We start from the raw sequence: 12,126 nt of genomic DNA, 5'->3' as shown, positions 1-12,126 counted from the left end.
CTCATGCATGCAAGGCAAGCGCTCTACCACTGAGCCACCTTCCCAGCCCCGTCAATCATGATTTTTAAGCTCTCTCTGAAGGACCCATGTTTTCAGGAAATAAAAATGAAATTCTAAAGCTGGGTATGGTAGCACAATCCTATAATCCCAGCACTTAGTAGGCGGAGGTAGGAGGATCACAAGGCCAGCTGATATATATATATATATATATCAAAACCTGTCTCAAGAAAAAAAAAAGCCTCAGTCTTGGGGCTTGAACTCAGGGCCTGGGTGCTGTCTCTGAGCCCCTCTGTGCTCAAGGCTAATGCTCTACCACTTGGGTCACAGCACCACTTCTGGCTTTTTCTGTTTATGTGGTACTGAGGAATCAAACCCAGGGCTTCATGAATGCAAGACAAGCGCTCTACTACTGAGCCACCTTCCCAGCCCCAAAAGATATACTCTTAAACTAGCTTTACTTCCTATTGCAGAAAATAGCAATGTACACAGAGTTAGAATAAGGACTATCTATGTGCCTTCCTATTGGGGTTTATACTTTCTTATTATATTTTTTGTCGGTTGTGGGGCTTAAACTTTGAGCCTGGACACTGTCCCTCAGCTCTTCAGCTCAAGGCTAATGCTCTGCCACTTGAGCCACTGCACCACTTCCAGCTTCCTAGTGGTTTATTGGAGATAAGAGTCCCATGGACTTTCCTGCCTGGGCTGGCTTTGAACCTTGATCCTCAGATCTCAGCCTCCTGAGTAGCTAGGATTACAGGCGTGAGCCACCAGTGCCCAGCTTGTTGTGTTATCTTGCCTTAATTATCCCCCAACCTTCTTCCCTGAATTTGGGGGAAAAAGAAGGGGGAGAACTGTCCTATTCTTCATTCCCCTCCATTTTATCTTACAACATGACCAAGGTATTTAAAGAACAAAAACACAACCATCAAAACAATTTTAGTAAGTTAGTTTACAACTGGTTTTCTTCTTAAATATTGTTTTAAAATTACACAAAGAAGGAAGATGCAGTACAACTTTACAAATGGCATTTTTATTAATTCTGTGAAGATCCTTAGTTGATCTTCCCTCAAAATCCTGTTTGTTTTATTCTTTCACCAAATCCTCAAGCCCTGAGGGAAAAGCATTTGCCCAATTTTACAGTAAACATTATTTTTAATTAATTTATTTATTGTTATTATAAAGGTGATATACAGAGGGATTACAATTATATGAGTCAGATAATGAATACATTTCCTTTCATTCAATGTCTTCTGTTCCCTCAGTTTTTTAAAAATAATTTTTTATTGAGATTGAGTAATTACATAAATTTCACAGTGTTGTGAGATAGTGATACTCAGTTAAAGTCACAAATACATTTTAACCTTCACAAAGCAAATTGTCATTATCATGGTCTATAATGTTTGTGAATCCTGTGAACTTAACAATACAGCTATTTCTTTCACATTGGGTGATATGTACATTTCTTTCCTTTTGCTTAGTGTAAGCTGTTCCCTCTTTCCCTCTCATTCCCTCCCTCCCATTGCTGCCCTTGAGTTGCTTAGTTTGTTTTTTTTATCAATGTCCAGTGCAGCTGATGGGCCCCTCTGTTGTATGTTTTCCGTTTCCCTCTGATTCTGTGCCCTCCTCCTAGCTTGAGCCACAGCGCCACTTCCTGTTGTCTGGTAGTTAATTAGAGATAAGAGTCTCATGGACTTTCTTCTGCCCCGGATGGCTTTGAACCAACATCCTCAGATCTCAGCCTCCTCAGAAGCTAGGATTACAGGCATAAGCCACTGGCACCTGGCTAGTATTTCCTCTTTTAACCTCGTTCTTGCAAAAAGCCCTAGACCATCAGAGAGCATATGTTTTGTAATATACCACAGACTATCGGATTAACTCTAGACCACACATTCTCAAAGAGGAAGCACTGCTAGTAGAAACACTTTATCACTCAAACTCATCTGTTTTTATAGGAGGCAATATTTCTTTCACTTGATAGACAAAATTTGGGTATAAATTAGGAAACTGAAAAATGACTTTTAACCACCAATCTGAACACCAAGTAATTTTAAATCTGTCTTTTAACTGTATGTTTATACTATTCTTAGAATATATTTTTAAAATTAGTACTTAAGCCAGATGCCAGTGGCTCATGCCTGTAATCCTACCTCCTCAGGAGGCTGAGATCTGAGGATCACAGTCTGAAGCCAGCCTGGGCAGGAAAGTCCACATGAGACTCTTTATCTCCAATTAACAACCAGAAAACTGGGTGTGGCACTGTGGCTGAAGATCTCAGGGAAAGCACCCAGGCCCAGAGTTCAAGCCCAACAACCGACAAAAAAAATTAATTAGAATTTTTCTTAAACAAACCTAGAAGCTGCATTCTGGTGGCTCACACCTGTAATCCTAGCTATACAGTTGGCTGAGATTTGACACACACACATACACACACAGAGGCAGAGGTAGTGCTGTGACTCAAATGGTACAGCACTAGTCTTGGGCACAAAAGCTCAGGGATAGCACTTAGGCCCTAAAAAGCCCACTACCACCGACAACAAAAAGCCCTAGACCATCAAGGCACCAGTGGCTCACGCTTGTAATCCCAATAACTCAGGAGGCTGAGATCTGAGGATCACACTGTTCAAGGCCAGCCCAGGCAGGAAAGTCTATGAGACTCTTACCTCCATTTGACCACCAGAAAACTGGAAGTGGTGCTGTGGCTCAAGTGGTAGAGTGCTCGCTTTGAGCTGAAGAGCTGTGGGACAATGTTCAGGCCCAGAGTTCAAGCCCCAGGTTTGTTGGAGGTTTTTTTTGGTTGTGGGGCTTGAACTCTGGGCCTGGGCGGTGTCCACTTGAACCACAGCACCACTTCCAGTTTTCTGGTGGTTAATTGGAGATGAGAATCTCATGGACTTTCTTGCCCAGACTGGCTTCAAACCACGATCCTCAGACCTCAGCCTCCTGAGTAGCTAGGGTTATAGGCATGAGCCACTGCGCCTGGCATGAGTTTTGTATTTATTCAGATACAACTGAGTAGGCTAGATTCCTTCTCTTCTTCCACCATCTTCTTAGAATAGGGTTTCCACTTAAGTTTGTCGTAACTGCTTCAGGCATGATCTAAGGTGCAGAGTTTGTCTCAATTGGGACACTCACAGGATGGACATGTTCTGCTTAATTAAAATATTCAGAGCTGTGTGCCTGAGCTAGCAGCTCCCACTGGCTTGCTGAAGCATTTGCTACTTTTAGAATCTCTTGTGAGCTGCTTGTTAAAACAGCCAGTGTGAATAATTAAATGCATAGATGCACACAGATTGCATTCAAAGGAACACCAGGACTCAAAGTTCATTGTTGCTGATGCGTTTTCTCTGTGCTCTGTAGGTTGCATGCATCCCTTGTCTGTATGCTCCTTTTTGTCTCTCACCAACTGTATACTCAGTGACATATTTATTGAGTCATTGTCCAAGTATTCCCATTCTGGGAATCAGTACCCCCCATTTGCTTTTCTGTAAATATTCACTAGCACATTTCTGATTTGAAGAAATCAGTCAAGAAGCCTTTCAAGAAAACTTGACTAAAATATTTGTTTTTCTTTCTTTCTTTTTTTTTTTTTTGCCAGTTGTGGGGCTGAACTCTGGGCCTGGGCGCTGTCCCTCAGCTCTTCAGCTCAAGGCTAGCACTCTATCACTAGAGCCACAGTACCACTTCTGGCTTTTTCTGCTTTATGTGGCGCTGAGGAATCGAACCCAGGCCTCATGCATGCAAAGCAAGCGCTCTACCACTGAGCCACTTTCCTAGCCCTTGTTTTTCTATCTTAAATGTGGAAACATACTGAAATATTCATGTCTTGGTCCCAAATGGTGAAGAACATCTTTGATAAATTCCTATAATGCTCAGAATAATCCTCTTCAACATAACAAAATAATCCTTATTGATATCTAAAAAATAAGTCACTAGCTGGGTGCTGGTGGCTCATGCCTATAATCCTAGCGACTGAGGAGGTTGAAATCTGAGGATCACAGCTCAGATCCAGCCTGGGCAAGAATGTCTGTGAGACACTTATCTCCAATAAACTACTTAGAAAAGGCCAGAAGTGGACCTGTGGCTCAGGTGGTAGAGCACTAGCCTTGAGCAAAGGAAGCACAGGTATATACACACACACACACACACACACACACACACACACAGAGTATGTCCCTCCTTACGGTTTAATTTTACGCCACATATGGACTTGCAACTTGTTTATATACACTCGTACAATTGTGTTTGGCTGCAGCTGCCACAGGTGACATGCCCACTTACCAGATCCGGGCCCCTACTACTGCATTGCCACAGGGCGTAGTGATGGCCGCCTCACCAGGAAGTTTGCACAGCCCCCAGCAGCTAGCGGAAGAAGCAACACGGAAACGGGAGCTGAGGTTAATGAAAAACAGGTAAGATGTTGCCCTGGAAATGAGACCACTTCTAGGATACACAGTGTACCACTGGGGACTTTAAAAAAGTTATACTTTTGTGTTTGTATGTGTGTGTGTGAGAGAGAGAGAGAGAGACAGATAGACAGACAGAGAAACAGAGAGACACACCAGTAGTGGGGCTTGAACTCAGGGCCTCATACTCTCACTTAGTTTTTCTGTTCAAGGCTGGTACTCTACCACTTAAGCCACATCTCTACTTCTAGCTTTTTGCTGGTTAATTGGAGATAAGTCTCTAGAATTTATCTGCTTACGATGGCTTCCAACCAAAATTCTGAACCCTCAGCCTCCTGAGTAGCTAGGATTACAGGCGTGAGCAACCAGGACCCAGCTTAAAAGTTATACTTTTGCTAAAAGCTTTTTCTCCCAAATTCAGTGTTATGTGCACAACATGTCAGGATTAATATGCTTGCCTTCAGGTTAGAGTGCTTGGCCATTCAACTTTCACCTTAGCTGGTAAGGTATACTTTTTCTAGATTAAGTAGTTGTGCAAAGCGATTACAATTCTGTAAGTCAGATTATGAACACAGTACATCTTGGTCACCATGTCACCCTTTCCATCATTCTCCTCCTAGCCCTACCTTAAGTTAATATAGTTAAAATTTTTACATGATGTACAGTGAACATAATGACCGAATTTGTTCAGTCTTCCTCCCTCCCTTTGTGTGTGCCCTTACTTGGTGCTCTCCCCTGCCTCCCCCACCAACTTGTTACTACTACTTCCTGGTGTTCTTTTTTGGGGGAAGTGGTGCTTGAACTCTGGGCCTGGGAACTGTCCTTGAGCTCTTCAGCTTAAGGCCAGCGTGCCACCACTTGTGCTACAGCACCACTTCTGGTTTTCTCATGTTTAATTGGAGATAAGAGTCTCATGGACTTGCCTTCCCTGGGCTGGCTTTGAGCCAGGATCCTCAGATCTCAGCCTCCTGAGTAGCTAGGATTACACGTGTGAGTCGCTTGTGCCTGGCCTGGTGTTCTTTTTTTTTTTAAGCAGCTTATGTGTTGTTCAGAGGAATTACACCTTTCAATTCCTCCCCTAAGTATGGCATCTTTTAGTCAGTTTGTTTGAGTCACACTAGCTTTTTAAAACAATAATAGACCTTAGTTACAAGTGTTTATATTTATAATTTCTTTGTGATGGATTGTGGTAAGTATAATGTTAGCTTCTTTACTAGTCAGATAAATTTGTTAAAATTTTAAGTCTTATACTTTTATCTGTTTTGTAACTATGTATTTTTCACTGTTATGAATTAGCTATAATTCTGACAAATTCTAGTCAAATGCAGATCCAAAATAACAAAAAGAATTAAACTCACCCATCCCTCCATCTCTTAGCCACCTGCCAAAGTTATATATAGAATGTATCCTTCTAGTCTGTTCTCTTGTCATTTTCTCTCATTTCTTGTTCCATAGATCTGTTATTTTATTTTATTTTGCCAGTCCTGGAGCTTTAACTTGGCCTGGGCACTGTTCCTGAGCTTCTTTTGCTCAAGGCTAGCACTCTACCACTTGAGCCACAGTGCCCCTTCCAGCTTTTTCTGTTTATCTGGTACTGAGGAATCCAACCTAGGACTTTGTGCATGCTAGGCAAGCACCCTACCACCAAGCCACATTCCCAACCCTGTAATTTTATTTTTAAGTATCAGTATTTCATAAAATGCTGTTTTCCAGAAATTTTAAATTAAAACAAACATTTATTTAGCTTATTTTACATATTTTTAGTTTAGTTCTGGAGAATGGTATAAATAAATTTAATTTGCAAAATGAACTAATTGTCTACACAGTAGTAAGAAAACAAAACATTTCACATGGGATCGCCTGCTAGCTCTTCCCAGAAACCCCCACAGTAAGGCCCTGTCTCAAAAAGAAATCTTTAACTTTGACCTGATGGAGGAAAATGGATTGGTTAAAATTGTTTTTGTGCTGTTCTTGGGGGCTTGAACTCAGAGCCTAGGCACTGTCCCTGAGTTTTTTTTGCTCAAAGCTAATATTCTACCACTTCAGCCACAGCTCCACTTCTATTTTTTTGCTGGTTAGACAGAGATGAGTTTCAAGACTTTCCTACCTGGATTGGCTTCAAACTGTGATCCTTAGATCTCAGCCTCCTGAGTAGCTAGGTTTATAGGCTTGAGCCACAAGTGTACAGCTCAAGTTGTTTTTTAATTGAACCCCTCTTGTACAACTACTTTAAGATTAAAAATATTTTTAAGTCCAAAATAAAAAGTTGTGCTTTTTGAGATTTCAGGAGCTATGAATGTAATTGCCTTCTAGTCATCAAATGTATGAAGTTCACTGGGGAAATGTAAAGAAATGTGTAAATGCAAAGTGTAAAATTGTTCAATGATGTTTTGCTTTGCTCAGAGAAAATACAAAGAAGAAATAGGTCCTAGTTTGATTTCCCTTTTGCCAATATACTCATTTTAGATTTCAGTGTTTACAGTAGAAATGTTTTTACATAAGTGAGGTCTCTCTGAGGGAAAGATTATAAAATTTTATATTACAAATCTAATCGATAATGATTAATTGGCATTTGTATTTAGCTCTAAAGTAATCAGAGGCTTAAGCTTGAAGGTGAATTTTGAGTCTCAGGGAACAAAGGCTCCCGTGGGGAGCTGGAGGCCCCAGCTACCGTATTCTTCAGAACACAACACTGCTGCTTCTCCTCACTGCAACAGGCCAGGAAAAAAGAGAATGGCCAAGCCCAAACTTGCACTGGCTAGAAATAGCTCCCTGGTCCCTAATTGCAAGAGATGGTGAAAGACTGATTTTTGCTTTCCAAACCGCAATTTTAGACCAACACAAGAGAAAGGGGGCTAATAGGTTGCCTAGTATCTGTTTAGCAGGTTTTAAGTGCTTTATTTTATAAAATTTTATTTAGTTATTTATTTTTGTCGGTTATGGGGCTTGAACTGTGGGCCTGCCTGCTATCCTTGAGCTCTAGTACTCTACCACTTGAGCCACAGTGCCACTTCTGGTTTTCTGGTGGTCAATTGGAGATAAGAGTCTCACAGGGACTTTCCTGCCCAGGCTGGCTTCAGACGGTGATCCTCAGATCTCAGCCGCCTGAGTAGGTAGGATTACAGGCATGAGCCACTGGCGCATGGCTGATGTTTTTATTTTTGGAGACAACATTTTGCTATCCACCCCAAGCTAAGCCTAGAACTTTTGGTTCTCTTGACTCAGCCTTAGGAGTGCTGGGATTATAGGTGTCTGCTGCCATACCCAGCTTCTGTTTCTGTTTTTTTTTTTTTTTAATCTCTTCTGTAACTTTCCTGTGAGTTTCATTTAGGTTATTATTTTTGCAGATGAGGAGCATAGGTTAGAAAAGATTACTTAATGAGCTGGCCAAGATCTATGATATGTAATCAGGATGTGTGTGTATGTGTGTGTGTGTGAGTGTGTGTGAGTATGTGTGTGGTGGTGGTGATGGTGGTGGTTTGAACTTGGGGCTTTGTGCTTCCTAGCAGGTACTCTATAACTTGAGCCATGGCCCAAACCCTTTTTTCAGATAGGGTCTTATGCTTTTTTCCTGGGGCTGGCCTGGGTTGCAATCCTTCGACCTTTACCTCCCACATAACTGCAGTTACAAGCATGTGCTACCACTCACGTTTGTTTTTTGAGATCGTGTCTCACTACTGTTTTGCTGACACTGGCCTCAAAACTGTGATCCTCCTATCTTCACTTCAGAATCAGACAGTCTGTATTCCAGAGCCTGCCTGCACTCTAGCACTAAGGTTATCTCAAAAGGCTATAAGCTTCACACTTCATGGGAAATATGTAGGTTTTATAATTACCATGAAGAATCATTGATTTAGTCTAGATACATTGGCTGGCATCTAGAATAAGATATTTAATTAATTTCTACCAACACAGCAATTTATTTTCAACATGGTCACATTTTCCTCTTTGCCATGTATTTTCCTCTCCACGCTGAGGGTAGATGCCTTCAACTACAAGACCTGAAAACTGAGCTGCCTATTAATAGAAGAGACAGGTGTTTTCCATAGTGAAGAAGCCCTCAGGAATGTGTCCAGTGGTCTGTGCAATAATGATTGCTTTGTACTCGCAGTGGTTCAACTCTTAGAGACATACACGCAAATGCACACACACGTAAAATATAAAGTATGGACACTTAACAAAACACTTAACAAAAACAAAACAACATAGCAATTAAACTTAAAAATGGACCTTATAACACTGCTACTAGGTATTTAAATCTTCATTTCATGGTAACTGGTTTTGTTGAATGGCTATCTTCCTTCTAATAGAGAATTTAATGACATAATCATGGTATTCATAAATGCATTTTTATTTCACTGTGGAAGATATGAATTATGTCCTCAAACTAGAATATTTGCTTGTTTGGATTTATTCTTAGCTTCTTCCTGTGCATCATTTAGATTAGTTTTTCCAGGTTCAACTCACTTTTCCTCTTTTTTTTTTTAATGTTAATCAGTTGAAAGGCCCATAACTTTGTGAGTTCACAGGGTGAGTGCATTGCTCTTGGCTGGAAAGTAGGGGCTGTTTCCTGCAGTTCAAAGGATTCCAATTTCTTTTCTGCGAACTCTTGCTCCTCATAAAGAAAACACAGATCACTAGTCAGTGAGTGTCAACTATCCTTAACATCGAACATTTGGGCAAATCTGTTGTGTGTGTCACAGTTCAGGATTGTAGCAAGGCTAACTGGAATTACACTAACTCATTTAGCCATGTAACATTACTTTTGTGGGAAAAATAGACTCTGAAATAAAGCTGTTTCAGAGGGAATCTTCCATAAAGGATTTAAACAAGAGTTGACCTCCCCCTACCCTTAACAAAAAGGTGAAGGAAAAACCATTGGCAATCCTAATTGTGTTTTTGGTGGAATTGTGCATAAGTATGACTAACTCTTCTATTTATCTCTGTCTGTCATTTCAGTCTGTTTGGCTGCTTATATAGTGCTTTAAAATTTCACTCCTGAATATTGTTTAGCATCTGCATATTTTAATGCATATGTTTCCAGAATAGTCTTGAAATGTGCTCTTGAGTTATTCAATAACTTCCTTTTTCTGTAATCATAATTGTGGTATTCTCATATTTGTGGACTTAAATGGTCTGAATTACTAAGTGCTGTATTATTTGACCTGTTCTTTAATTTTTAGAAGCAGTGTCCATGTCATTTTCATTTTTAAGAATGTACATTTTTTTTGTTTGTTTGTTTTTTGTCTTTTTTTGGTAAGTCGTGGGACCTGAACTCTAGGCCTGGGCCCTGTCCCTCAACCCTTCAGTTCAAGACTAGCGCTCTACCACTTGAGCCATAGCACCACCTCTGGCTTTTTCTGCTTACGTGGTATTAAGGAATTGAACCCAGGGCCTCATGCATGCAAGGCAAACACTCTACCACTGAGCCACCTTCCCAGCCCCACATGTTATGTTTATTGTTGTAATTTATTCATGTTGTGCTTTCTAGCAAAAAAAAAAAATTCCCACCAAACTAAAAAACTGTTTCTTGCAGTCTGATGATTGATCTTGTTTTACTGAGATTTAATCTTGAAGAATAAAAATCTTCAATATTAATATTAAAGTTTTCTCGAGATTAATTCTTATAGTTATTTTAACCAAATAAAAAGTGCTCATTGTGATGGAGTAGGTGGCTTGGGAAAACAACGAATAACGGACAGGATTGAAAGGGCATATAGGTGTGTTTGTAGAAATTCCACTTGAGAATTTGGTCCTATTATTGTTTACCAAACACAGTTTTGGCTATTGTTATGGGATATGTACCCCAAGAAAACACCAGTTGGGCTAATGGATTGTTCTCTGTTGTCTTACAAGAAGGCCCATGCATGGTTCTATTTGTTGTGTGGCTTTGTCCAAACCTTTCCTAGGACTGACTGGCTGTTGAAATGGGGACAGAGGTTCACTGAGCCCCTCTGGAGTGCACTGGGAAGTTGTTCCTGTAGTCATTTGCCTTGTGTTGGTTCCAGGGAAGCTGCCCGGGAGTGTCGCAGGAAGAAGAAAGAATATGTCAAATGTCTTGAAAATCGTGTGGCTGTGCTTGAAAACCAAAACAAGACCCTCATTGAGGAACTCAAGGCCCTCAAAGATCTTTATTGCCATAAAGCAGAGTAACTGTCTCTGACCTTGTTTACTGGGAACTCTAACCAAGGCAGGCGATGCAGCGGTCCTTCTAGTCACCAGTGTGGACTTGTGGAAGGGACATTTGTGACCCTTAAGAATCCAGTTTGTCTGAGTGTGTGAAATTGAATTGGGAATATTGTTCCAAGATTTGGAGTACGTTTCTGATCACATTTACCAAGATTACTTCCACATATTTGTCAGTAGCATGCAAAAACAACAAAAACAATGTTTGTTTGCCCTTATGCCTCTACTTTTTCCAGGGAAGCTGCTAAAGAATGTCGACGTCGAAAGAAAGAATATGTGAAATGTCTGGAAAGTCGAGTTGCAGTGCTGGAAGTTCAGAACAAGAAGCTTATAGAGGAACTTGAAACCTTGAAAGACATTTGCTCTCCCAAAACAGATTAGTAGAAATATTTAACTATGAACTGACTACAGCATGTACAGTTGCTTTTGAAAGCAATACAATATATAGCCGGCAAGAATAATGGCTTTTTCTTTGTATTATTCATCTTCCTTTCTCATCTCTTAACATTCCTAAAATGCTTCACTGTACGTACTTAACTCTTAGCCCAAACTACAATTTTTAAAAAGAGAGAAACTGTAAAAAAAAAATGTATGTAAAAATTCTTGAAATATTTGTAAGACTTGTTCCAATGCGACATATTTGCAGTTCCCAACTTCTGTGTCACAAATAGTGTCCTATGCAATAAAATTTCACACAGATCTTAAAAAAAAAATCATTTTAGGAAAGGATGATCAAAGATGCATCCAGCAGTACAATAAAATCAAACCACAAAAATACCTCAGGAAATAATGGAAAGTCTATCTAATTATATGCCTATATGACAAGAATAGCCTAGGAATGAATTTATGGCATTTATAGATTTTTATATTAGTGGCTTTGTAAAGAAACTATTGTATTGCTGTCCTTTAATGCCGTAAAGACATTTTTTAATAGAACCATGTCAGTTGTATTTTTGTAGTATTTGGTACTTATTTAAATATCTGAACATTTACTCTTCATCTTGTAATATAACCAGTCTTGTAGAGGTTCTTAGAGTTGATTGATAATACCCAAAGAAAGGGACATCAAGCCTACTGGGACAGTACTGCAGACATTCAAGGGTACAAGCCAAGTCTGATACAGGTCATGATCTGGTTGATGCCCCACCATCTCAGAATGACTACCCCAGGGCCAGGATTGCATGTCTGGCTGGCATATTCAAGGCCCCATTTCCAGCCCCAGCACTGCAAAACAAATGGTGTGTGTGTGTGTGTGTGTGTGTGTGTGTGTGTGTGTGTGTGTCATAGGGCTTGAACTCAGGGCCTGGGTACTGTCCTTGCGCTTTTGTGCTCAAGCCTAGTACTTTACCACTTGAGCCACAGTTCACTTTCAGCTTTGCTGGTAAATTGGAGATAAGAGTCTCATGGACTTTCTTGCCTCTCCTGGCTTTGAACTGTAATCCTCAGATATCAGCCTTCTAAATAGCTAGGATTATAGGCATAAACCACTGGCACCTGGCAGTTTTGGCTTGCTGTCCTCTCCTCCTCCTCCTCCTCC

General features: G+C 40.4%; 1 protein-coding gene across 5 annotated transcripts in view; it reads left to right on the top strand.

Moving 5' to 3' along the window:
* Positions 1-11,539, top strand: part of Crem (cAMP responsive element modulator) — a 94,475-nt gene extending 82,936 nt beyond the window's left edge. For 3 of the 5 annotated variants that reach the window (XM_013009382.1, XM_013009384.1, XM_013009383.1), the window contains 2 exons: positions 4,253-4,409; positions 10,826-11,539. In XM_013009382.1, coding sequence (XP_012864836.1) covers positions 4,253-4,409; positions 10,826-10,970 — 302 coding nt within the window. In that variant the 3' untranslated portion in view covers positions 10,971-11,539. Of the gene's footprint in view, positions 1-4,252; positions 4,410-10,411 lie in introns of all 5 variants that reach the window. The other 2 variants (XM_013009387.1, XM_013009386.1) reach the window with 1 other exon arrangement.
* Positions 11,540-12,126: the final 587 nt, after the last annotated feature.

The sequence above is a fragment of the Dipodomys ordii genome, unplaced genomic scaffold (assembly GCF_000151885.1).
Source record: "Dipodomys ordii isolate 6190 unplaced genomic scaffold, Dord_2.0 Scaffold9, whole genome shotgun sequence".
Lineage (NCBI taxonomy): Eukaryota > Metazoa > Chordata > Mammalia > Rodentia > Heteromyidae > Dipodomys > Dipodomys ordii.
Note: the sequence above shows the minus strand (reverse complement) of the source record. Positions and strands in the feature narration are given on the sequence as shown.